General features: G+C 38.8%; 1 protein-coding gene across 1 annotated transcript; it reads right to left on the bottom strand.

Annotated features, from left to right (window-relative positions):
* On the bottom strand, positions 1–24268 carry si:dkey-237i9.1 (SEC14-like protein 1). The gene is made up of 16 exons (XM_039740771.1): positions 23353–24268; positions 22185–22276; positions 14585–14734; positions 11341–11472; positions 11078–11206; positions 8940–9180; positions 8596–8705; positions 8315–8504; positions 7541–7629; positions 7390–7460; positions 7134–7305; positions 6921–7055; positions 6279–6413; positions 5906–6154; positions 4087–4265; positions 1–3156 (listed from the first exon to the last, which is right to left on the bottom strand). Exons 2-16 carry the CDS (start codon positions 22245–22247, stop codon positions 3051–3053), a joined length of 2151 nt encoding a protein of 716 aa, XP_039596705.1. The 5' UTR covers positions 22248–22276; positions 23353–24268; the 3' UTR covers positions 1–3050.
* Positions 24269–24591: the final 323 nt, after the last annotated feature.

Raw genomic sequence — 24591 nt, 5'->3', positions numbered from 1 at the left:
TTCAAGTTCAAGTTTTATTTGCAATGTGTAACCTGTACATTATTAGCCAACGTGTAACCAGTACTTGTGCTTGATCACTCGGTAACAAATATATATTAAAAAATAAACAGACAAACTGATCAACATGTGAAATGTCACGCGGTTCAGCACCATTGTAGCTTGATAAAATTTAGACTTGGATTAAAGGACTCCTCAAAAAGTAAATGATTCTATACGCTTTAACTAGTAAATAATTACAATGTCTATTAGAGAAGTCTGACAACTGTCCCGATTCCATGCAGTGTCATTCCCTCCTCTTGCTGGGGAAGTGCAACGCACTGTCTGTCATGGATAAAATAAAATGTCACAAGGAGGACGGCCCTCGGGGCACAGCGTGAGGGATGGAGCCTTGTTTATGTGGATTGGACTGCAGTCCGTTAGGGGTGGCAGCGGGTAGCTGGCATGGACAGTGGAGCTCACTCGCCATTCTCAGATTAGGCAGTTACAGGCACATTTCAGCCATTTTAAAAGGCATTCCACATGGGGGGGTTTGGGAGAGCTCCTTTCATTTCAAAAAATATGATAACACAACATTCATTTTGAATGAAAAACATTAAACGTTGAGAGGAGACCCCCCTCACCATTTCCACATGAAGCTGAAAGGAATGAATGAATGAACGATAGAAGCAGAGAGAGAGAGACGATTAAAAATGGTTCAAGACTGCTATTTTCTGAAGCAGTTTCCTAGCTTGTTTCCCTGGGTTTGTAAAGGACTTTGGAATGTTTGTGCGCTAAAGTTGATATCCTGATAAGGATACCAAAATACCAGAGGGCCAAACTAGTGAGGAAAAGAATCTGCTTCTACCACAGCTCTGGCCCATAGGTCAGTTCTACAAGATTGGCAGCAAGATGTTACAGTGGCTTGCTGAAATATTCATTAGCCGCTTTCACTCACAGAATACAAGATATTATTGGTTTACCGGTCGATAAATAAAGTTGTTTGCACTTACGAGGCAACTCTGATACATCTGCCATGTTGATGTGTCTGTCGCATGTGATAAGAGACTGGGGTAATGTCAAGTGGGTTGTGATTCGAGAAGTCGTGATTTCAGTTGAAGACCATCTGCGTTTATAACCTCAGCCCTTGCTCTCACTGTAACAAATGCATACTGTTCCTGAAAGTTATGAACAATTTCCTCCTCACCTAAAAAGCCGAGTAGTTTGTGAATTTTGGGAGTCTTCCATATTCTCAAAAAAAAAAAAAAACTTTGCCAAAATATGTTATTGAAAACTCTCAAGCTAGCCGGAGCATCACCTACTACACCATCTACGTCTTTCTATAATGAATTTAGACTTTTGTGCATTTGACCTAACCTGAAATATTTACAGCTTTCTTAACAAATAAGCCAATTCATAATACAGATTGAGGTTGGGAATATGCTGGATTGAAGAGACAAATTCATATTTCAGTCATGAATTACTTTGTGCCCAGGAAATATTTGGCATGTTAAGATGTAAGGAGCAAAAACAATCACACACATAACGGTAAATACATTCACACAAACCATGCAGCAGGAAAACAGAACAAAAATGCAACACTGACACAACATCTTTCTCAAAAACCATTGGCATAAATACTCATAAACAAATATCCCACTTCCTTTAGATCTAAAGTGCACGGACCTTTAAAGGTAAAGAACTGGAACACTTCTAGACACCCTTTAAAACCTACCAGAACCCCACAACTTCCACCTAAGTCACAAAGTTTGGAAAAATATTCTTTTTTTTTTTTTTTTATAAACTCTTTAATTCCAATTTTTCTTCCACTGACAGTGGGATATTGATTTTTTTTTAAAAGGAGGTAGTCCCTCTAGTTCATTTTTCCGGTGTTATTAGCCAGAATGCTTACGATTAAACTAAAGACAAGTAACAGGATCGATAGAGCCGTGACTCTATTCTCATTCACATGCTGTATCAAAGGAGGTTGGTGGGCTAAACAAGATTAATCCCACTGGGCAGCATTTAGAATGAGTGTTAAAGTTCAGATAGTCAAGACCATGTTGATGCCGTATGTATGCTCAGTAAGGAAAGAATAAGCACACCCGGGGGACCAACTAAAAATCATCCCACATACTTTCAATTACACCTCTAATTATTCCACATGGGACAGAGCCTGCATAGCTTTTATCCAAAGATTTTCCAGCTTGTGTACTACAGACGCAAAATAAAAGTAAACTTCGGTACAATCTTTTAGTTTGGGTTTAGCCTCACTAGCCCTTTAAACACAAATCGTTCCTGCGGTCTTGACGAGGAGACAAGCTCATTTTTTGCAGGGACATTTTTCTATACAAATTAACTTTATTAGCTTGCAAAACATTTAAAGATGGCTCGTTAGTTACGACAATATAAATACACAAACTGTTAGAAACATCAGCTTCAGCGTGTGGTCTACAGTCTAGTTCTCGCTCTACTTGCCTCTCAGTACTCAAATCAAACAAATCAGAAGGCAAGGTGACAAAAGAGCTTCAGGAAGCCAATCAAAAAAATCATACGACAATGTAAGCAAGTAGCCATGGCTACACCAATGACTTTGTGAAACCCCTGCTTCACCTCGTGTCAACAACATGCGTCTATTTCATTTATGATTTCCTTTCATGTTTGGGTTCAGCAGGCAAGAGAAATTCAAAATAACTACTGAAGGGAGTCAACACTTCAACCGTGAGAGCATCAGCAGCAATTCTGCACCATGGAACAATGCACATCCTGTCACTTCTTAGCTCAGTAGACATTCCCTGTGTTACCAAAACATCTTGGAATATTTGAGCCAAAAAGAAAAGTGGGATAACGATGCTGGAGTACACCTCCAGGGTGGCCTCTGGCACAAGTCTGATGGGAAATGTAACAGACCAGCTCTTAAACAAATGTGGAAAGAAAAGAATAGCCCTTGAAAAGTATCATTCAATGTCCAGGCCTACATCCAGCGGCCATTTTGGAAGTAAGACTAGCATGCAGAAATGTGCTTCATGAGAGTGCAGTGTGAGACAGAGGAAGACTTGAGATCAAGCTCCCCCCTATCTGGAAATCATGGAGCTGGACTGGGATTGGCTAGAGGATGTTGTGACGGCACTTAGCTGAGAGAAGCCACTGTGGCTCGATTCTAGGCTGGTCATGGAGCCCCTGAAACAAAAGAACACAACATTAGCAGTACAGCCCTAATCAGCACAACTATTAGAAAATAGAATAAAGCAGAAAAGAAAAGCACATCTCAATAGCCATTCACACATTCCCTGTAAAGTCTTGTGTAAAAATCTCAGCCATTTGCTTGTTCCATTATCTGGTTATTTCTAGGATCGAGGTGAAAGATGCACAAAACGTTCATAACATCCAACATCAGATTCGGTTTTATTTTATCCAAGTAAAAACACATTGGTGGAAAAATAACAAAAGCTGATGAACTGAATTTTATTCTTTTTTTTTTTTTTTAAACAATGGAGTCAAATACAAATGGGAAAGGGTCTCAAGATGCAGGTTTCTGAAAGCTTTTCCACCAGGTGAGTGCTGCATGTCCCCAATTTCTGCTCTGCTTTACTGGTTAAAGACAGCAGCTCTGAAACAGACACAGCACACATGCATCTTGTGGGAACTCGGATTCCTCCCTGGCTTAGATAAAGATTACATCCATTAGGTCAAAATGTACACTATCTGCAGATATGTATGTTTCAAATAGTCAATCTTAAAAAGTAAAAATGTGATGAAATTTATAGCTAGTGCTTAACTTGCATATGCATTTACCCCTAGTCTGTAACGACTGATTCACTATAATGAATGCCAGTGGCAGTTGCCTTTCCTCATTGTGATTTTTGTAAGCTTTACTCAACAATTTACTGCATCTAAATACGGGTGGAAAAAAAAAAAATCTAACATTCCCAAGAACTACACTTTGTCTTGATCTGGGAAATTGTAGAGTTGACTTTCCTGGTCTGGATTTACTCACATACACATACACACCCACACAACTCAGAAAATTCCAAGTAAACTTCTAGATTTCAGGTTTGGAAGGAATTACCCTGACAGTAAAGTACATTTACAGTTTAGTACAATTCTTACCGAAAGTCTTCAGATGCTAGAACCTCAGTGTATAGCATAACTTTACATTTGTGAGAGGAGACCTGCAGAGTAGCCAGAACATCATCCACACGTGGCAGACTGGTGGTGGCACAAGCTGGCATGCTATGAAACTTCCACTGTAGGATGTAGAAACCTGGCCAGCGAGTAACATGGGAGCCCTGCATGGGGAAAAAAACAAATGGAGTACTGTATACACTCACGTTTAAGTTCTCCCGCGGATAAGTTGGAGGTTGATTTTCGGCATTTTCTCATAATGTTGGTCGTATAAATCGAATGCGGAAAACTCACGCTGTTGGTCCAAGAGATTATGATATGCTAACACCCACCTGAGAGTAACCACGGAGCACACAGCCTTCTTTCCTAAGTATTGTGCCTACGTGACCACACAGTAATACCCAAACTATTCCGAAACGACGTTTCCACTGATGTGTTTTTTTTGTATCTCACACCTTTATCGTAAGAGCATCCCTTATCTACAATGGAGTGTTCAATCAGAAGAAAATATGAAGCTGGTTTTCAATTAAAAGTCATTGAAGTAGCGAAAGAAATTGGTAATTGCGCTGCTGCAACAAAATTTGATGCATCTGGGAAACTGATGTGAGACTGGAGGAGGCAACAAGATGTAAAGAAAATAAATAAATAAATTTAAGTGTCATACTTTTGAACGGGCGTATAAGTCAGGGTCTGATTTTATGATCGAGTTTCGACTTGTACGCGAATATATACAGTAATTGAAATACTTCTGGGCTCTCTTCCCACTAACTTAGTTTTTTTTTTTTTTTTTAAACAATATTTTTATTTGATATAAATTATACAAATGCAACTTTTCAAAAGCTGTATCACAATTTCCATTTCCAAACTAAGTGGGGGTGGGGGATATACTGAATTTTCTAATATGATCAAACTGTTAATGTAATGATCTTTGTTTTCAGGTTTGGTAAAATAAATTACAAGCGCCACCTAAAAACGTTCAAGAATAAAAAATGTAAAATTTCATGAAATGTTTCAATTCGAAAACAAAGAAGAAAATTCTGCAACATAAATTTAGAAGTTTAAAAACGTATTTGCCTACTTAAATCGTGATAAATGAGTAAGTAGGTAATCACAGTACACATCAGGCACCAATCTGTTAAATGGCATCAATCATCAGCCTGTTGTATCCAAAGTTGACTGCACAACACTTAATAGGTACACATTTCTGCACAAGGGTCTCGGCCTGTTCCGAAGCCACTCACCACAGGGCCCACTACTACCCAAATCATAGTCACATGATGCTGTGCCCGTCATTTTACATAACTAAGATACATTGATCTTTTGAAACAAACAGTATTGTAACTCTTTGCAAAATACAACAGTTTGTTAAATACTATAATTCCAGAAATACAGAATGGCAAAAATGTAAAGTTTAATTAAAAGCCAAGTTTCTGAAAATTGTCATTAATACTACAAGGATCTGTCCTTGGCTGAGGTGCCATCAAGATAGCAGACCCTATAGCACAGTCCCAAATGTGATCTCCTAGCCCGAGAACTCTACATCTCATAGTATTACTGGGTTTCCTAATGTAAATAAGCACAAAGAAAACACTACATTAAGTACTATCAAAGGAGGTCAGGATGATGGTATGGGTGTATCAGAAGATACTCCACCCTAATGGCCTTGCAGTTGTCAAAAGCCACCCCTGATCTGAAAACTAGTTTCCAAGTTACTTCCAAAGGTAATTCCAGGATGGCGTGTAATGCAAGTTGGGGAAACAGATGGAGGGGAAAAAAAAGACACAAATACATACACCAGTCTTACCTGCACACTCTCTCCCTCTTTGCAGATTAAAGGTGATGCCACCAGGCTGTAGTCCAACCCTTCTAGCCAGGAACGGTCTATTAATTGGGTATTATTTCCTGTTGGAGATGTGATACCATGAGCACTTAGGGAGTCTTTCTTTGGCTGAGGTTCCTTTTTTGAATGGAAAATGCTGAACACAATGTCCCCTTTGCACACATCAAAATCCCAGGTGATTACAGAGGAGGCATCAGAAATCACAATTAGTGTCTGTGGAGATAAAAGATCCATTCATTATCACTGTTAAAATCATTCAAGAATGATGTTAAAGCTAGTGACATCCCACCCCTAAGAAGGATCCACTCCTTCACACCCTCTTCAAAGACTCCCATACCTCATGTGGCGCTCCCTTGAAAACACTTGCACACTGATAGATGGTTTCTGTCCAGAGGCGGATGTCCTCTGCCTCCAATTCCTCTGCAGTCCGGTAAAGACTTTTGGGAACCAGCCCTCCTTCTGGCACTTCACACTGCAAGTATAAAAAGCTTCTTAAGCTATGACACCATACTTCACCTGTTTCACAACAAGAGCTGCTTTAGATCATTTCACATTTAAACCAACAAACTCCAAACTGAAGCAGACCATCACAGCTTAAAATCATTTAGCTTCATTTAAGCAAGTTTATTTTCTGTGCTTCATTTTGTTCAATTTCTGCAACATACAAATTCTATCTTTTGTTTCAATGGCATGAAGACACTTTACCAGCAGAAGTGCCTCACATGTGCCATTGAGCAGAATTAGAATGACAGGATTCACCAACTGCTATAGTTTTAAGATATACAGAGAAGTTGAATAATTTGCACCAGTTCTGCAGATATTCTTAGAAGACACTGACAAAAGTCTCCTAAATCCACACAGACACCTTCAGTTTATCATGGCAAATGAAATGCACTAAACTCAAATATATTCTTGGCTTCTGCAGAATCTGTAGTAAATGATGGGTATCTATAAGCCATACAAGATCAGCCGTACTCACCAAACAGTCCCCACCTAAGAAATCAGGAATGATTTCTTTGTCAATGTAGTCTAGCAGCCCTCCAGGGGACTGATAGTCGTTACCAGCATAGATGAGAAATTTCTTTCGAGTGTTTTCATCAATGAAGGGGCTTACCTGCAAAAAGACAGATGTCACATCTCACAGAGCCCAGGGAGAGGTGAACAATATACAACTATTAATACAGCAACCTACCAGGGTCCAAAGCACAGGAAACACTCGTGGGGCCCGCAGAATCAACAATCTTCCAAGGGTTTCTGGATAGTTCCCTTCTACTACTTCAATGATTCGAAGAAGTGCCTTGACCCCAGGCCTCCAGAGGTGCCTCATATTGAGGCCTTCCAGGTCCACAAGACAAGTCCATGAACTACAGACACATAAGTGAGACGCATCTTAAAACAAACCGTTAGCCTCTTATCAATGACGGTAAAAATTTCACAAAGTATCTTGCCTTATTGGTCTCCCGAAAACTTTGGTATTTTCCTCACAACGCCTCAGGCCCTCCTCATTAATAGATAAAACCTGAAAGTCAAAAAAGATTAGTAAGCTTGCATGAAATGAATTCTTAGCGAACAGCCTCAAGCTAATAATTTATTCCTTACATGACGGAGCAGTGACTCTTCTCCCAAAGCCCTGACCAAGCCTTTGGTGTCCATTTGTCCAAGTCTTAGCACATACAGAGGACGCCCATCTGAAACCAAGAAAAAGCAGTATATATTTAGTGGGGGCATTTCAGACGTCACACAATATATATATATATATAACCAAGTCCAGGGAGTCAACACAAACACACTTTATCTTTTCAGTTATTATCACACGATGAATGGTGGATATCTTTGGAGTGGATATTAATTACTGGAGTCATTTTCTGTAAGACTGCGGTGGGTTGGCACCCTGCCCAGGATTGGTTCCTGCCTTGTGCCCTGTGTTGGCTGGGATTGGCTCCAGCAGACCCCCGTGACCCTGTGTTTGGATTCAGCGGGTTGGAAAATGGATGGATGGATTTTCAGTAAAAGCCCAGTTGTGAGCAGGAGCATAACACAAAGCCAAACCAGTCAAAACACCTCCATTGGTCTAAATCTCTTGGTTATGGGCTTACAAAACGTTTTAGTTAGCCACTTCAGATGATACGAACAGTCAAACCAGAATGAGGATATATCGCAACAAATTATGTCATGCACCGCCACTCGCAGTTTTACAAGAAATTTATTTTAAGATATGTACAAGCTACTAATGTAATTGAGGAAGTTGGATTTGTATTTGTGGCGAGGAAGGGCTGCTATAGACAATTTTAGGGACTTTATTCCTAGTATCTATTTACCTGTTACAAACATTATTGACACTTATAGATATGCAAATATATTTCAGACTCAAACCTTTGTCATGGTGGTGCCATCCACCAGCGTAATAGTCATGCAGTACTTGTGGAGGGCTCCAGGTCTGCAGGAGATAGTCCACCTGATGCTGTTTTCTCCAGGTTAGCGACTGGCACAGGATTTCGCGAGCTTTGTCAATGTTAAAGTCACGAGCGCGCAAAAAACGAAGAATATGTTGGTCTTTGGGAATCTAGAAAGACAGTAACTCATCAATAGTGATCATCCTAGGAAAGACCTACGGGAACACCTCTGACATAAAGAAATAGTTACAACCGCCTCACCTTGCCCTTGTGCATCTCCTGCAGCCACTGGCGCAGACGAATCAGGCAGCTTTCTTGGAGGGGAGTGAGATCTCCAAGATAACGTTTGATGTAATCTGCATCCAGTTTGTCTGAAGAAACAAAGTCAGGTTAGCTTCTATATATACTCAATTGAGTTTGCAACCCACTCTTAGCCCCACTCCCTCCAAAACCAGCTCAACCTATACCAGTGCACCGCTAACAGAACTTTAAGAATTAGGAGTATTCAGGGATAAGGTGGTTTAAGTGAGCAGGTTCATCATATGTGTACTGAAAACTTACTACCTAGATTCCTGGCAATACCCAACAGGAGCAGGACAATTTACCATCAGGAGTTCCAACCATCTGCTCAGTCGGGCTCCCAGAGAGGCTTTGCGAATCCTTGCTGGCATGGCTGTCCTTGGAAGAGGTGCAAGGGATGCTGACTGGAGCAGAGACAATTAATGCTGGTGTAGAAACTGTGTTAGTGGCAGTGGTTACAGGAAGAGCATGGGGGCTCCAGCGTGGAATGAAGGTGACTCCTTCTTCCCCAAGTTCTTTCAAATAATACTCTATAATTTCTGTGCCCTGAAAAAAAGAAAATGTCATGTAAGACAATGTCACAGCAATCTCTAAAGCACAGACCAGGAAGGGGACAAAAATACAGAACAGAAATGGGAATACTGCTGCTGTGGCTGCTGTATGGTGCCTACTAAAATATATATATAAAAATAAATTCTCATATTAGACCAGATTTAAAGAGACTGCTAAAACCAACAAAAAATAGAATTTAGGGCATAATGCCAAGGAGAAAGATGCCAAGTTTAACGCCGAATCCACCATTCATATGTACCGCTCATATAAAACAAGTTAGTACAGGCTGTTCCAGGGCTCTCTAAATCCCTAGGCATCAATTCATTTGTGTGACATTCTTCAACTCTATTGACCAAATGTTCCATTGTCCGCATTCCTCTTGTTGCACTTGTCCTTGTAATGTTCTATTAAGAGCAATTGCTACAGAATGTATTCTCAGTACAAAACAATGAAAATACAATAAACAGACAAAATAAAATTATGTTCTGGTGCAGTCAAATCTACAAGAGCCTCTGTTGCTGCTTGCTTAATATATTTACTACTTTAAATCTAAGCTGGAGGCTGAATTGTAATTACCTGAGCAATATAATACAGTCTATAGAAATTTTGCTGTGCTAAACACTCAAATCAACATCTAGCAAGTAAAGAAAAATGCATCTCACAGCACAAATAGTTCATTACCTTTACTGTCCACATTCAGCAAAACGCCTGACATTTTAAGTCCCCTGGCCAAAGCACTGTCTTAAACAGGATGCCTCACCGCTTCAGAAGGTTGGATTTAAATCCTGGCCAGGTCATTCACAATGTGGAATCACTGCATTCTCCACATGTATGAGATTTTTCCCTCATATTACAAAGAATAAAGTGTAGGTATTGTATGCATTTCTGAATATACCGATCAAACGCTGGTTTAAATGTTGCAAGTGAAAATTAACTTCTCCGTTACTACTTTATGTACTTCTTAGGAGGATTTATAATGACCAGTTATTAATTACCATTTTGCTTTATAAAAATTGTGGACAAAATGAGGCAGGTTTAGGATATTTTGTTCATAAAAGATTAGTCACTCCTGCTCTATTTAAATATGTTCTAAAATGTGCAGCAGTTCCACAGAACTGACACTTGTGTATATCTTTCTTTTTAAATAGAGGAACTACATTAATTAGTATTAAAGACCAGAATATGGTATCATGCATACTGCTACATTTAATTCACCCCCTACAGATAAAAGCGAACATGCATTCTTGCTCATTTTAAAAAGAGAGAACTGGTCTCTAATTTAAACAGTAGATGCAATTAAAATCTGCAGCTATTGCTCCCCTTCTGGAGACTCTTGATAAAGTAGTCCTGATGTAAAGCACACAGAAGTTACTAAACAAGGACATAACCAAACCCAAAGCTCAAATGAAAATACAAAGCAGCCTTCAATTAAGAGTGGCTGAAGTGAAAACCTACAGCTTTTATAGTTGCACGGGATCAGAATTGAGGCCTACTGTTGAATAGAAACAGACAGGACTCTGCAGAACAGACGCCTCAAAAGATATCAGCTGTGTCCTGTCCGACATCATGCTCATTTTCATGTTAGTCTTGGTTTGAATCCAAATATCTATTTAAATAATTTACATTCTGTGACTAATAAAGATGCACTTTTCAGGATGTGTTCATAGATGGCCTACTGTCCCCCAACTTTTTTATGGGTTTATTTGACTTATTTGACTGGCACTTTTATTCAAGGTGAGATATAAATGGTTACATTTCTTTTGTTTTTTTCAATTGGGGCACAGGCATGTTAAGTGAATTGTTCATGTTCACACAGTGCCAAGAAAGCAAGATTTGAACCTACAACCCAAGGGTTTCAAGTCCAAGGTGCAAAACCTTATGTCCCGCGCACCTTTTTAATATTGCTGGTGTACTGCTTCATGGCAATTTTTTCCACTGTGCTTTCAAAGCCAAAGAAGGACTTGATGTCCAAACTGGCAGACTGTTCAAAGCATGTCCAGTCTTCATTCTCTGGATGGACCTAACAAGAAGAAGCACACAATGTCATTTTTTGAGACAATCAAACCACAGCCCTCCTTCACAGGGGACCAAGAAATATCTATGTGGAGCATTTAAAACTGTTATTATCCACCCTGAAAAACAGAGGTCTTGTACCGAATAGTAACAATGCTCATTGATAACCACTCTGCTGGAAAATGTTTCATTGTAGGCATCAATCTGCAGTGTACGATCTCTCCGATTCAGTGCATTCTTCTGCACAAAGTAGACATAGTCAACCCCAGCAATCTGCAGGGAAAAAAACACATGCTCAATGAGAGGGGAAGCAAAGAACACATCCGTTTCCTACACTGTATGCACCTGACCAAAATTAAATTTCCATGCAAAAACAGCATTCAGAAAATAGGCATAGTATGTATAAAACTACAGAACAAATGGACAAATTAAAACTCTGGTATAAGTATAAAAAAAAGTAAACGCCATAAGCCAAAAAAAAAAGATTTCTATAAACAACCTACATGTAGAAAAATACATTGTAAGAAATGTTCAAAGTAACTTTTAAATACATCAATTGAAAACTTTTCAGTTACAAATGTCAAAAGGCAACCACAGATAATGAATGCTAACCATGCCAATGTGAATCAAGTTCTAAAAGGAACAACACTAAGAAACAAAAAAAAAAAACAACAAGGAGAAGCCTTCAAGTCGTATTCAATTATTTAGGTAGAGACTGCGGTGTGTTGCCGAGATCAATACCATTCTTAACTTGTACACTCACTCCCTGCAGTATATTCACCCCACTACAAACAAAATGAGCTGCTTTTACACTGCTAAATGTTTAAATATCTTGTTAGGGCTAACTTACAATGGCAAGGTGAACATTCATTCTAAAAGATGCACTGGGTGGTTAGCTTAATTTAATCGGAAACTTTCATACTAAACTAGAAAAGAATTTTAGAGAAAAAACAAATCACTTTTTGGTACAAATAAATTGATCTTTATTGATTATGGTATGCACAAGGGGATCAACATCGCTATTATCTTCTACAAAGTGCAAAATAATCAGCAGGGCGATGCAAAACGAAACTTTGGATAAAAGCAGAGTACCTTTTAAAAATATAACTAACAGCTCAGATGCCTCAACCCACTCTGGAGAGTTTATGTGTGGTACTAAAATTTATTTATATATCTACCACGGATATATTAATGGAGAGTTATAATGAGTAAGCACACAGAGATCCTAATTTACTAATCTGTGACAAAGCTGAGGTGATGTGGTAGTGGCATTACTTAGTCAATTCATAACCTAGTCAATCATTTCAATGGTGACGTCTACATGGGGTTTCCCCTCACATCCCACAGACATGAATTGTAGGACAACTGGCAGCTCTAAAAATTGTACACGTGTAACAGATTAGGTGCACTATGATGAGTTACATCCCTGTTCAGGATATATGCCCGACATGCATTTGATGCATCAGCTATTTTTGCACAACTTTCAAATGAGGACAGAAATGGTTTACATGCAGAAAACTGTTAAGAGTTCAAATCTGCCACCAGGTAAGACCATCTATTTTAGCATGTCTTTAACAAACAGCAGAAATTACATATAGCCTTCTGAAGTGAAACAGGGGTAAGGTCAGATAAGCTGAATGGTGTTTTCTATTAAATAAGATAACGTATTGCAACGCATTATTGTTTATTCTATTAAATAAGGTAACGTATTGCGACGCATTATTGTTTATTCTATTAAATTAGATTAACGTATTGCAACACATATATTATTTAATAGAATAAACAATAATGCGTCGCAATACGTTACCTATATTATTTAATATAATAAACAATAATGTGTTGCAATACGTTATCTTATTTAATAAAATAAACAATGTGTTGCAATACGTTATATTTAATAGAATAAACAATAATGTGTTGCAATACGTTATCTTATTTAATAGAATAAACAATAATGTGTTGCAATACGTTATCTTATTTAATAGAATAAACAATGTGTTGCAATACGTTATATTATTTAATATAATAAACAATAATGTGTTGCAATACGTTATCTTATTTAATAAAATAAACAATGCGTTGCAATAGGTTATATTTAATAGAATAAACAATAATGTGTTGCAATACGTTATCTTATTTAATAGAATAAACAATAATGTGTTGCAATACGTTATATTATTTAATAGAATAAACAATAATGTGTTGCAATACGTTTACTGTTTATTCTATTAAATAATATAACATATTGCAACATATTATTGTTTATTCTATTAAATAATATAACATATTGCAACACATTATTGTTTATTCTATTAAATTAGATAACGTATTGCAACACATTATTGTTTATCATGGTGTCGGAGAGCGGTGACATGTTGGTCATACATGCAAGTCAGAATTTCATTCTCTCCAAATGACAATGCCATTACTACTATGACTGCTAAATTGAATGAATTATCCAAAACATCATAAGCAGCTAAGCCAATACAGATAAATTGGAAAATAATGCTTCCTTAAGCAATTACATGTCAAACTGAATTTAGCAGGAAAGTTCTCCAATAGACAAAGAGATCCATATTTCACATTTTTGTGAACTAGAAACAGAAAATGCATCTTATGATGAAAGACACTTTGGTTTCACAGCAATCTGAATAGATTCATCAAGCAAACAATACATTTATGAACAACTAAAGGAGTGAAAATATTGCTAATGGACAGAATACTTGTGTGAGGTACAAGCATAGAAAGTTTATCCTTAATCTGCGATAATGTAGGGTGACAGGGTGGCACGGTGGTTACAGGCTGCCAATTCCCAGCAGGGTTAATTGTGTAGATCTCGCCCATTTATTCGTTCCACTTGGATCTTGTCGAGCCATTTGAATTAACTAAGCAAATAACCATAGATGTCCTGCAACAGAATGGCGTCACACGTCGGGCTGGCTATCCGTCTTTCTGCGTGATGTAGCTCTGATACGCTTCCAATGCCCTCAAGCAGGTCACTGGTTCAGAAAACAGACAAGCAAATGAACTGAGGCACAAAACATATGTAAGGTGAACTCTGTTGTAAGGAATTCTGACCTTCATTAAATGACACAATCATGCTGGAGACAAAAAAATCCAAAACAAAGAGGCTGTAGTATTTATTTTAAAGATAACAGTAGGGGGGGAAATAAAACAGATGACAGATGGATGGGAGTTGAATATTTTAGCCTACACAAAAAGCAGTGCATTTGATATTTTGATATTTTTTCAGAACATATACTTAATATAAACTGGAAATATACACTATATTAGTCTGTGTAGAACAGATTCCTTCCCAAAGGAACTATTCAGCTGGCTAGCAAAGTAACAGCTGTTCATATAAAGTTTTCTGTCAAGCAGTTACCCGTTTTAGCAATCGCGGTGCATCCACGTCCAGCTTGCAGCGCCTCTCAATCACCTCAATGGAGCCATCTTCACTCTTGTATTCACTTTTTATTTCACTGCCCACAAATACAGGAATCAAGTGGCAAGTTGGAAATCGCCGTTCGTAGGCCTGAAACAGAAGGGTGTAGGATGATGAGCTGGATTTAGAGCTTAGACCACATGCACCAATTAGTGGCCACCACTGTCACGAGAAACAGCCTCTAATGAAGCAGCGCTGCCAGACACCTAGTTTGTTACTGACATTTTTTTTCTTGCTTTTTTGTTCCCTACTTCTAGAGAGCTCCTGCCAAAAGCACAGTCAGCTTGCGTCTGCACTTTCGCAGGATACATTTATGTGTGACATGTCCTCTTAATCATCATCCCCACACACAGACAGACACTCAAGTATGCATCACCTCTGCAGGAACTTTCAAGTACACCCACCTTGCACACACACCTCCCACTTGCATTACAACTACTTCAGACAACTGCCTGACTCATTGTGTTACCAAAGCAAACAACTTCAACTTGAAAGTTACGAAAAGGTCCTCATCCACAGGACTGCTTGAGTAACGCAATATTCGTGTGCAGCACAGTGGGCTTCACCGGGTTCTGTTCTTGAGAATCCTATGAAAAAACCTGTGACAACCGTAAAGATTGGAGCTTTCATACAACGTGCAAAGGTTTTATCTAACATCCTGACATGTTTAAGCCAAGAGACAGTAAAAACTTTTCTGTGCAGGAGTGAATTTTTAACCGCAACAAATAGTTGGGTAAGCTTGTGATGCGTGTGTTAAACAATAACAGTATCTCTATATATAATCTTCATTTGGATCTTGATCTTTGTTTGTCCGCGAATGAATTAGAAGAAGAAGCACTAGATGGCAGTAGAGAGACAGCTAAAACATAGGCATTGCATTAAGAATCTCCTCCAGGCTTATACTACTGAAGACTGTAGTACTCCAGTCACACCTCAAGACACAGACATTCAAACTAAACAAATTGTTGTTATTTAAATTAACTAATCTTTATATATAATCTTCATTTAGATCTTGATCTTTCTTTGTCCGTGAATTCCACGCATGCGTAGACCACCTTCCAGTTTAGTACGTTGTTGTTACTCACGGATGTCAACAATGTGCCGAAATAACGAAAGGGATGGTGGACAGTGTTACGCTGGTTAGCTCCTGAGGCCTGGTTAGAGAATGAGATTGCCGAAGATAAAAGGTACGTGCCTACGTAACATTTGAATGAAAGAAAGACAGTGGGTAAAATGAATGACAACGTAACAGCACGTTCCGGAAATTATTATTGTTACGTTGTAGCCGGCGAGTGCTGCGCGTGTCACAGTTGTACCGTGGCTTGCTCACATGTCAGTGAAGTGATCTCTATTTATGCTTTAAAGAGCCTGGATACCTATGTGTCCCCCTTTTATAATCATTGCTCCGTGTACATTGCCTTACTCTTTGGATTGCAACAAAGCAACCTGGGAGACTGGAGAAAGGTTGAGAAGACATCGTGAGAGGAAACGACAGCGTCATGAAAACGAGACGGACTGTGAACAGACAGAAGCAGAAATGCTCCTACACCACCACATAATTACTATTCGGACAGTGAATCCGAGTAGGCCGTTCCTATCAAATCAATGTCCAAGGGTTTTCTTTTGTAATTTTGTTTTCCTTATAAAAAATCATAATGCTGTGCGACGAAGGGCCCAGTTCACGACTGGCAGCCGCGTTGAAACAGGGAGCCCTTCACAGACAACTTTAACACGCGCAACGTAGTTGGGCGCACATGGCTAGTTTGATAAAACTATTTAAAAAATCCAATCATTCAGGTTCAATAAACTATCCATCTTTTCTCAAAAATAACAGAGTGTGACATGAACCAGGCTTAAGTTACAACACAGCAACTTTCACCCAACAACCTACCAGCACTACTCAACTAACAGGAATTTATACTCAAACAGCTTCTTACCCTTACAGCAACATTTATTTATATAGTACATTTTCATACAAACAATGTAGCTCAAAGTGCTTTACATGATGAAGAAAGAGAAAAAAGACAACATAAATAAGAGTTAAAATAAGACAAAACTCATTAACATAGAATAAAAGTAAGGTCCGATGGCCAGGGAGGACAGAAAAAACAAAACAACTCCAGACGGCTGGAGAAAAAATAAAATCTGCAGGGGTTCAAGACCATAAGACTGTCCAGCCTCCTCTGGGCATTCTACCTAACATCAATGATCAGTCTCCATTGTATTTAGGGTTCTCATGGAAGGACTTGATGATGATGATGGTCACGTGGACTTCTGGCTTTTAATCCATCAATGTAGGGACATTACGGTGCTTTGATTAGGTGGTGGTGGCGCAGGTCGCCACCACAGAAATAGAAACCATAGCTGTAACACTTGCCCAGTTACCACTGCAATGGCCAGAAGCCTTTAAATTCATCTAGTGCCCTGTCACCAGTGAATAATTCATTACAAGATGCAGCTTTTGAAATATACCTGGCTATCGGGTAGCAAAAGGGGCAAATAAACCATTTCCCCAAATCAGACAATGTGACGTTTGCATTGACAACCTCTACACTAAATAAAAACTGAACATTTACATTTTCTTGAACAACGCAAAGACTTTCTTAAAAGATGGATCTCACTTTTCTTTTTAATGGACGCAGCACTAGACTGGTGACACTGTTGGCTGCTGAACTTCTACTCGCGTCCATTCCTGTGTTTGTAGGGTGCCATGATGGCAGAGCGGGTAGCAATGCAGCCTCACGGATCAAGCACCTTGGATAAAAATCCTCCACCTGGACATTGTTCATATGCATTTGGACGTTCTCCTTGGACCCATGTGAGGTTTCCACAACCTCTAAAATATACAGGTTAGCTTAACTGGCAATTCTGGATTGACTTCTGTCTTGCATCCTATCCTGTTGGGATTGGCTCTGTACCCAAAGAGTTTTAGAACGTTATGTTCAAGTTGTTTTTATCCAGTATTTTCTACCTGACACACTGACAACAATTACACATAGGAGGAAATAACCGTTTTCTATCAGCAGATACCATTCGCTCTTTGGAAAAAATGTCTTAACATTCAATTATTATTTTTCTTTTTTTTCACTTCAGACAAAATCTCTAGACATATGCATGCAATTAATAAAAACAGAAAGAATAAGAATAAAAGTTGTTTAGGAATGATAGACTATGAAGTACACATTCAAAATAAGACTGCACAAAGATGCCAACTGTGACTGTGTTACAACTTGAAGGCAGCGCCTTACATAAGTTGTCGGAGTGATGTAGACAATTAAACAGAGCAGCAGACATGCTTGCACCTCATCACGCCACGTTTTAACACTGGCAAACCTTCAATAAGAATATTACAAGTGCACCAGTCCTGTATTAGAAATCTGTTGTTTTCGTAGATATCAAAAATGTAGTTCTACAAAAGGTGTCGTGAACTGATATAGTAGCACCTGATCATTTCAGGTTAGTTTCTGATCATTACATTAACCTGAACTTGATGAAGCCAATTCAGGAATGAATACATGAACAACACACAACAGCTCGCCACTACCACATGACGAACTGCACTACCTTGGCTGTCCATTTGTCTGTCCAGGATTTTAAATCACCTGTGGCTCGCAAACCGTTTGACCTATTGACCTGAAATTTGGTACACTTATACTATGTGACGTCTACTATCCGCTTTCGGGGTGATGATCGATCTCCAAAGTCAAAGGCAAGGTCAAAAATCAAATAACCTGTAGCCTGAAATTTGGTATATACATACATATACTACGCTGAAATACTGCACTACAGCTTTATATTAAAAGTGAAGTGTTTTGTAATTATTACTCTTTTTATATTTTATTGTAGAATCAACTCTTGGCAGTGGGCAGTCGTGCAGCACAGGAGTACAGGTGCTGTTCTCATCCCGTCCACATTCGCCGTCACTTCCCCTTCCTCTTCAAGTCTTAAATCATTCTTGAGGCAGGTTGAAGACTTTAGGTGCCAGCTTAAGTGAAAAATTAAGGAAAGCATACAAAGTAATTGCAACATAAAAATTGACTTCATCAGTTTTAACACGAAAGGATGCCAACAAAAGAAGAGAAGAAGCGGGCCGCTAGGGTGGAGAAAACAAGAGCTGCTCAGGAAACAGCAAGTGCATCAACCTCTGAGCAAACGAATGAAAAACGTACAGAGAAAGAGGATGAAAACTAGGAATGCTGTGCGCCATTACTGTTATTCAATATTTTTCTGACACTATATATTATTGGCAAAGCTTCACAACTACCCGCTATCCATCATGGTACAATGCAGCCAACAATTTTACCTTGAGACGTAAATGAACATAGATTTTTGAGCAACAATTATTCACAGGCCCCAACAACTAACAAGAACACATCAATCAGTGCCAGATTTGCATCACTTGAATTAAACATGGCTGTCTATGAAAGCTATTTGAGCCACTACAATCCAATCTGAGGTACATTTCTAACTACACGATATCACAAAATGCCACTAAATAATGTATTTTTATGTACTTTCCTAAAACAAGAATTTTTGTACTCTAAATATAGTGTGTTATCACTGTTATTTCTGAACATGACTCATTCCTACAAAAATATTTAACAGAACACAGAGAGTGAGTTTCAATGACTGTTTCTCTGACGGCCTAAACACCTCTGTTGGTACTCCTCAAGGGTGCTGCCCATCTCCTCCAAATGACTGCATGAGTTCACAGGAGGACAGACTTATCCTGAAATCTGCAGACGGCTCAGTCATTGTGAGTCTTTCACAAGATAAGGAGAGCAGCCACGTGTTTATTGTGGGTGAGTCTGCACAATGCTGTGATTTCTAAGACAAAAGATATGGCGGTAGAGTTCAGGTGCTCTCCACCATCCACTGTCTTAACTTGGGGTGATGGGAGAGCAACACACATATCTGGGAACGATCAATGATAACAAACTAAACTTTGATCTTAAATCACAACAAATGTGTGCTGTAAAAAGGGGGCAGTCACAACTTTTCTTTCTTGGGAAACTCAATTGTTTTCGAGTGGACAAAACCATAATGACACCTTTTTTTTAAAAAAAAACTCCTTTATTTAAACCATTGTTACATTTGATCTGTTCGTTTGGCAACATCAGCAATAACCATCATAAACATTATAATAAATAATTAGCAGGAAAATTATTGGTTCAGAACAGATCTCTCTCACTGAAATGTTTTGCAAACAGGTCAGAGAAGGCCAACGTAATTCTGTCAGATAGTTGCCATCCTCTTTTCTCTGAATTCCAGCCGTCGCTGCTGTTGCCTTCAGGCTGCAGATTTGGACTTCCAAAGGTAAAGAGCAACAGATTTAAAAACTCTTTTATTCCGAGAGCTAGAAGTATTTTAACTTCTGTGACTAGTAGGGATGCTGCTACATGTTAAATACTATATTATTGCTTTGTGTACCGTTGAAAAGTAATTATTCTCCTTTGTATTAATCTTGAGCGTGTGTTTATTGGTTCTGTGTAACAATCTCTTCTGGTTTTTTTTTTTTTGTGCTTTCCTCCTGCAAACAAATTTCCCTCCGGGATAATAAAGTCTATATAACCTGACTTCGTAATTACTTACAAAAGACTTTCAAAACACTCTGATGCATACATTTTCTAACAAGTTTTTATTTTTGCAATTTAAAAACCTCAATAGTCGTATATAAATAAAACCCTTTGGGTTTTCTAGTCAATAATCATGCTCACCTTGTTAATCCAGAAGGAAGTCAGGAGGTCTCATTCTCCAAAGCTACATTTCATGTATTCTTTTATAAACTTAAACAGAATGAGCACCAGGCTAAGCAATTCTAAACAAACATCTCATAAACATGCAAGAAAGTTTGTCTGAACCGACGTCATCACAACACAATTGCCAAATGGGAGGAAGAGTAAATATCCAAAAGCTACAGTGATTAATAAAAAAAAAAAAAGCTTGAACATAAATTGAAAAAAATAAGGGAAACCCTAAAATCATAAATTCTAAAATAATTCAGAAAAAAATATATATCAACATTGTGAGAAATGCGGAAACACTGCCACGTCATCCACACGTGACTGAGGCTGCTATTTCTCACCGGAATCAGAAGTGGAGAAGACGTTTTCATTCCACATATACCAATACTCTCCAATGAACTTCCCTTTTGAACTCAAGCGACTTCAATCACCAGTACGTCTTGGATTTGTGACGTTCCATAAATAAAGCGCAAGGACAATTACTTTGAGTTTACCTCAGAGAACTGTGCTGTTCACACGGCCAGCTACACATCACCTGTTCCAGTGTAGGATCAGCTAAGAATTTATACGTTCTTGCCTGTAGTACCAGGATGTTGTACCACGATAGCCATTATGAACGTGGTGAGAAGTCAAGTAAAACGGGCTAACTAAAAAGATTACAATATGCAAGCTTTTGAGGCAACTCGGGCCCCTTCTTCCCTTAATGACAAAAAGAGAAAAAACGTTATGTGTCTTACTCTTAATCCATTACTCATTAATAATGGCAGTTTGACTTGTGAACAATACACAAATAATAAATGAATTGCCAAATAGTAAATGGAAACAGTTTCTCCGTTTTCCAACCTGAGCAACAGCTGGGCATACCCGCTAGTAGTTAAGTACAGGGGGTCCTTGGGTTACAACGTCTCGACATACGACGTTTCGGGTTTACAACGCTCACTCCCTTACAAACTTTAAAAAATTGAGACGCGAGAAGGAATAAAGGATTTTTTTTTTTTACACTCATTTTTTCTGTTAATACAGTACAGTATGTTTATGTCCTTTTCCTTTTCCTGTGGCTTAGTTGTGTTTTTATGTTCGAGATTATGATTTTGCAAATGTGTTAGGATAGGTAAGTGACTTAGGCTAGAGTGTGTTTCGACTTGCGCCAAAATTCGGGTTACATCACCGTCGTGGGACCGGAACTGCGTCGTAACCGGAGGACCTCCTGTATAGTTAAATCTCGTTTACACATACAGTAGTACTAAACATGCAGAGTCCAAAATTTCTAAACAAGCACAGCTGTAAGATTAAATATTATTTCACACAAGCCATAAACAAAAAAGTAACAGATTTGAAATCATCCTGCAGATGGGATGGAGATTCAGCCATTTTTCCCAAACCCCTAAATGAATATTTTAAATGACAAGACGTACTGTTATAAAACACAATGTTTCTGCTGTATATCCTTCATCACTTATTTTCAGGAAGGAAATAGCTTTTCCCCGTTTTCCCTTTGCAACTGCAAGCCGATGTAGCCATTAGCTAATGCCTTTGGATGTATTGTAAAGCTCACATTTAGGATGTTGCTTCCTGATAAGCATCTCTTAATCATTATAGGCCTCATTTTTCCCGTTTTCCGCTCCAGATCTTTTTTTTTTTTTTTGTAGGCATTTATTCTTTTAAAACAACAAGCCTCTTATATTTACCAAAAGTAATACTTTCATTTTACTTCCTGCTGTTTAGGGATATGTTTGTCTCCTACATAGCCCCACACACACACATGCACACATGAACAGTCGTAGCACAGAACTCACCGCCATGACCAGCTCAAACGGGTGTTTATACACCCTTACGGGTGACTGATATTTTTGCACCATCTTTGATGTTCTTCACTCGAGAGCAAATCCTAAAGAGCGAGACAAAAACACAAATCATAAGACCTTCTTGGAGGAATTCGGCATTAATGCTCCGAGAACAAAATTGTCCACAGGCAACATCACAAGTACAAAAAAGTATCTGTTCTTGGCGTAAAATAAATGTGGTGTGACCATCATTAGTAGAAAGCCAAATTAAAGGATGAATAGGCATGCATACAGAGAAGCACAAGGACACAGTCATGTGCAAAACAACATGAATGCAGTTCAAGAGTATAGATTACAAAATACACTGGTAATGTTAAACCTGATGCTTCAATAATGATCTACTGGTTGTAGGCTTCCACGTTAACAAAAGGTGGACCCAAGACTTTTTTTTTTTTTGGATTTGTGCGGTTTTCTTTGACGGTTTACTAGACTGGACGTTATATAACAAGGTCTTGATGCAATCTGTTGCAGTACAGTCTAATGACATGCGACTAGATTCACTGGAAAAATCTAAAATTGCCTCCGTGTTTTGCATATTAGATTTGGGAGAGGGGCGCTTAGCGATGCCATTCTGTCCATGGCTGGTAGAAAGTGCCCCCCGACTTTCTGGCAAAACAGGTTCAAAAAAATGGTAGAGCAGCCTGTTTAGGGGTGGGCGACAGGTCCGATTACATTGCAGGCAAGTGTTATCAAGTGTTTAAAGAAAAATAAAGGAACGCGCATCGCCAGACAACACGAACTACAACACTGACATCTAGCGGTTGAAATGTCCAAAAGATGTCATTTCGGCAGCTGTCCCAGGTCACGTGGCACCTTTCTGTTTGCATCATCACACGAAACAATCATATTTACAATAAGAGATATCCGTGAAAATTAATAACACATAACGGTCCATAAGACACCCCTGCCCACCAAGTGTACAAATATTTGCTTGGCATGAAACAATGCATATCTCCCTCTGTATTGTATATACGTTACGTTTCCTTGAAGTTGAACAGAGGATACGACTAGTCAGTTGGAAAATTCGTTTAAAATACCCTGTCGTTCTACCCGAGTGTTTTCTGGCAAAACACTGGAACAGACAGCCGCTCAACATAACGACACCCCGGAGCTACTCAACTCAGAACGCCATCGGTAGCCTCTTCTTGCTTTCTCGGTGTTTTTCTTCTTTAGTCAATCATTTTATTTCACCTAGTCGGCTTTCCTCGCTAATCCTCCACAGGTTCGTCTACTGCTCTAGTTCTCCCCCTCCTCCTCTTCCTTCTCTTGAGACAGATATTCCGGTTTCCCTTAGACTTCCCTGTTGTCTGCGGTGTTCCCCCAAAACCACTCTACAAGGACCGTACTCTCCAGTCGATTTAAAATCAGCTCTGCCTCTCAGGCCGAACCGGTACAGTCAGCTGAGTAGGGCCGTGTGAACCTCGAAGGAGTTAGCGGTGTTAAAAAAATAACTTCCTGTCCTCGGCGGAGGCTATTCTGTCAAAATAAAAGCCCCTGCCAAAGATCTGTACAGCACAACACACTACTTGCTGACACTTGGCATTGTTCTCGCTGAGGAAGATTTGAATCGTTCATGAAAGTAAATCGTAGATAAAGGAAAATAGTTCACAGCATCATGCAAGAATACATTTAATTTATTTTTTAAGTGAATGACATGTGAACGCGTTGAAATTACTTTTTTTTTTTAGTTCGGCGCCTCCTGAATCAAAAGTACGAGAAAAAATGCAAATTATATACCATTCGACGCGTCTTGACGTCTAGTTATTCAAGGTGTCGAGTTTTTTGGGGTCCTCCCGCCTATATATGACCCCCTAGACGAGACAATCGCCCATTTTGAGGTTTTTTTGGACCATATTTTGCGATGAAAGTTGTATCCTTATGTTAGCGAGTAAACAAATCGATATCAAAAATAATTAAAGTTAAAGTTCAGTGACCTGCGGTGAGTTTCAGGGCTGGTGAGTCACTGACTCCTTCAGAGTGAGATTTACAAATATATGAACCCCTAAGATTAGTTTATTGACTATTCAATTGGCAGCCAGCATGCACATTGACTTCTGGTTATGTTTCAAATCTCATCAGCATTCTTTACACACATACACATAGGTAAGGCACATATTTGGCTGAGAAAGAACGTTACATTATAGCTGAGAGAGAAAGAGCGTAGAGAGCCCGTTGCTCCTCACCCTCCATGTGTTCTAATTTGCAGTCACAATTCCACAATTCATACTCATTCAATACAAATAAAAGTACAGTGTAGTGCACAAAAAAAAAACAGATTTCAATTTTGACCTTACTTGAAATATTTGGTTGTTTTTAAAAACTTTTAGTTCTGATACTTTAATCAGTTTTAATAAAGACG

This window comes from Polypterus senegalus, chromosome 17 (genome assembly GCF_016835505.1).
Source record: "Polypterus senegalus isolate Bchr_013 chromosome 17, ASM1683550v1, whole genome shotgun sequence".
Taxonomy (NCBI): domain Eukaryota; kingdom Metazoa; phylum Chordata; class Cladistia; order Polypteriformes; family Polypteridae; genus Polypterus; species Polypterus senegalus.
The sequence above is the reverse complement of the archived record's forward strand: the minus strand, read 5'-3'. Positions and strand labels throughout refer to the sequence as shown.

Excerpts from the sequence above, each read along its gene's own strand:
- si:dkey-237i9.1 (XM_039740771.1), bottom strand. The coding sequence starts at position 22,247 with ATGGTGCAAAAATATCAGTCACCCGTAAGGGTGTATAAACACCCGTTT. Across the intron at positions 8,505-8,595 it reads AGGAGATGCACAAGGGCAAG|ATTCCCAAAGACCAACATAT; the intron begins GTGAGGCGGTTG and ends CTGTCTTTCTAG. Across the intron at positions 4,266-5,905 it reads AAGAGGGAGAGAGTGTGCAG|GGCTCCCATGTTACTCGCTG; the intron begins GTAAGACTGGTG and ends TTCCCCATGCAG.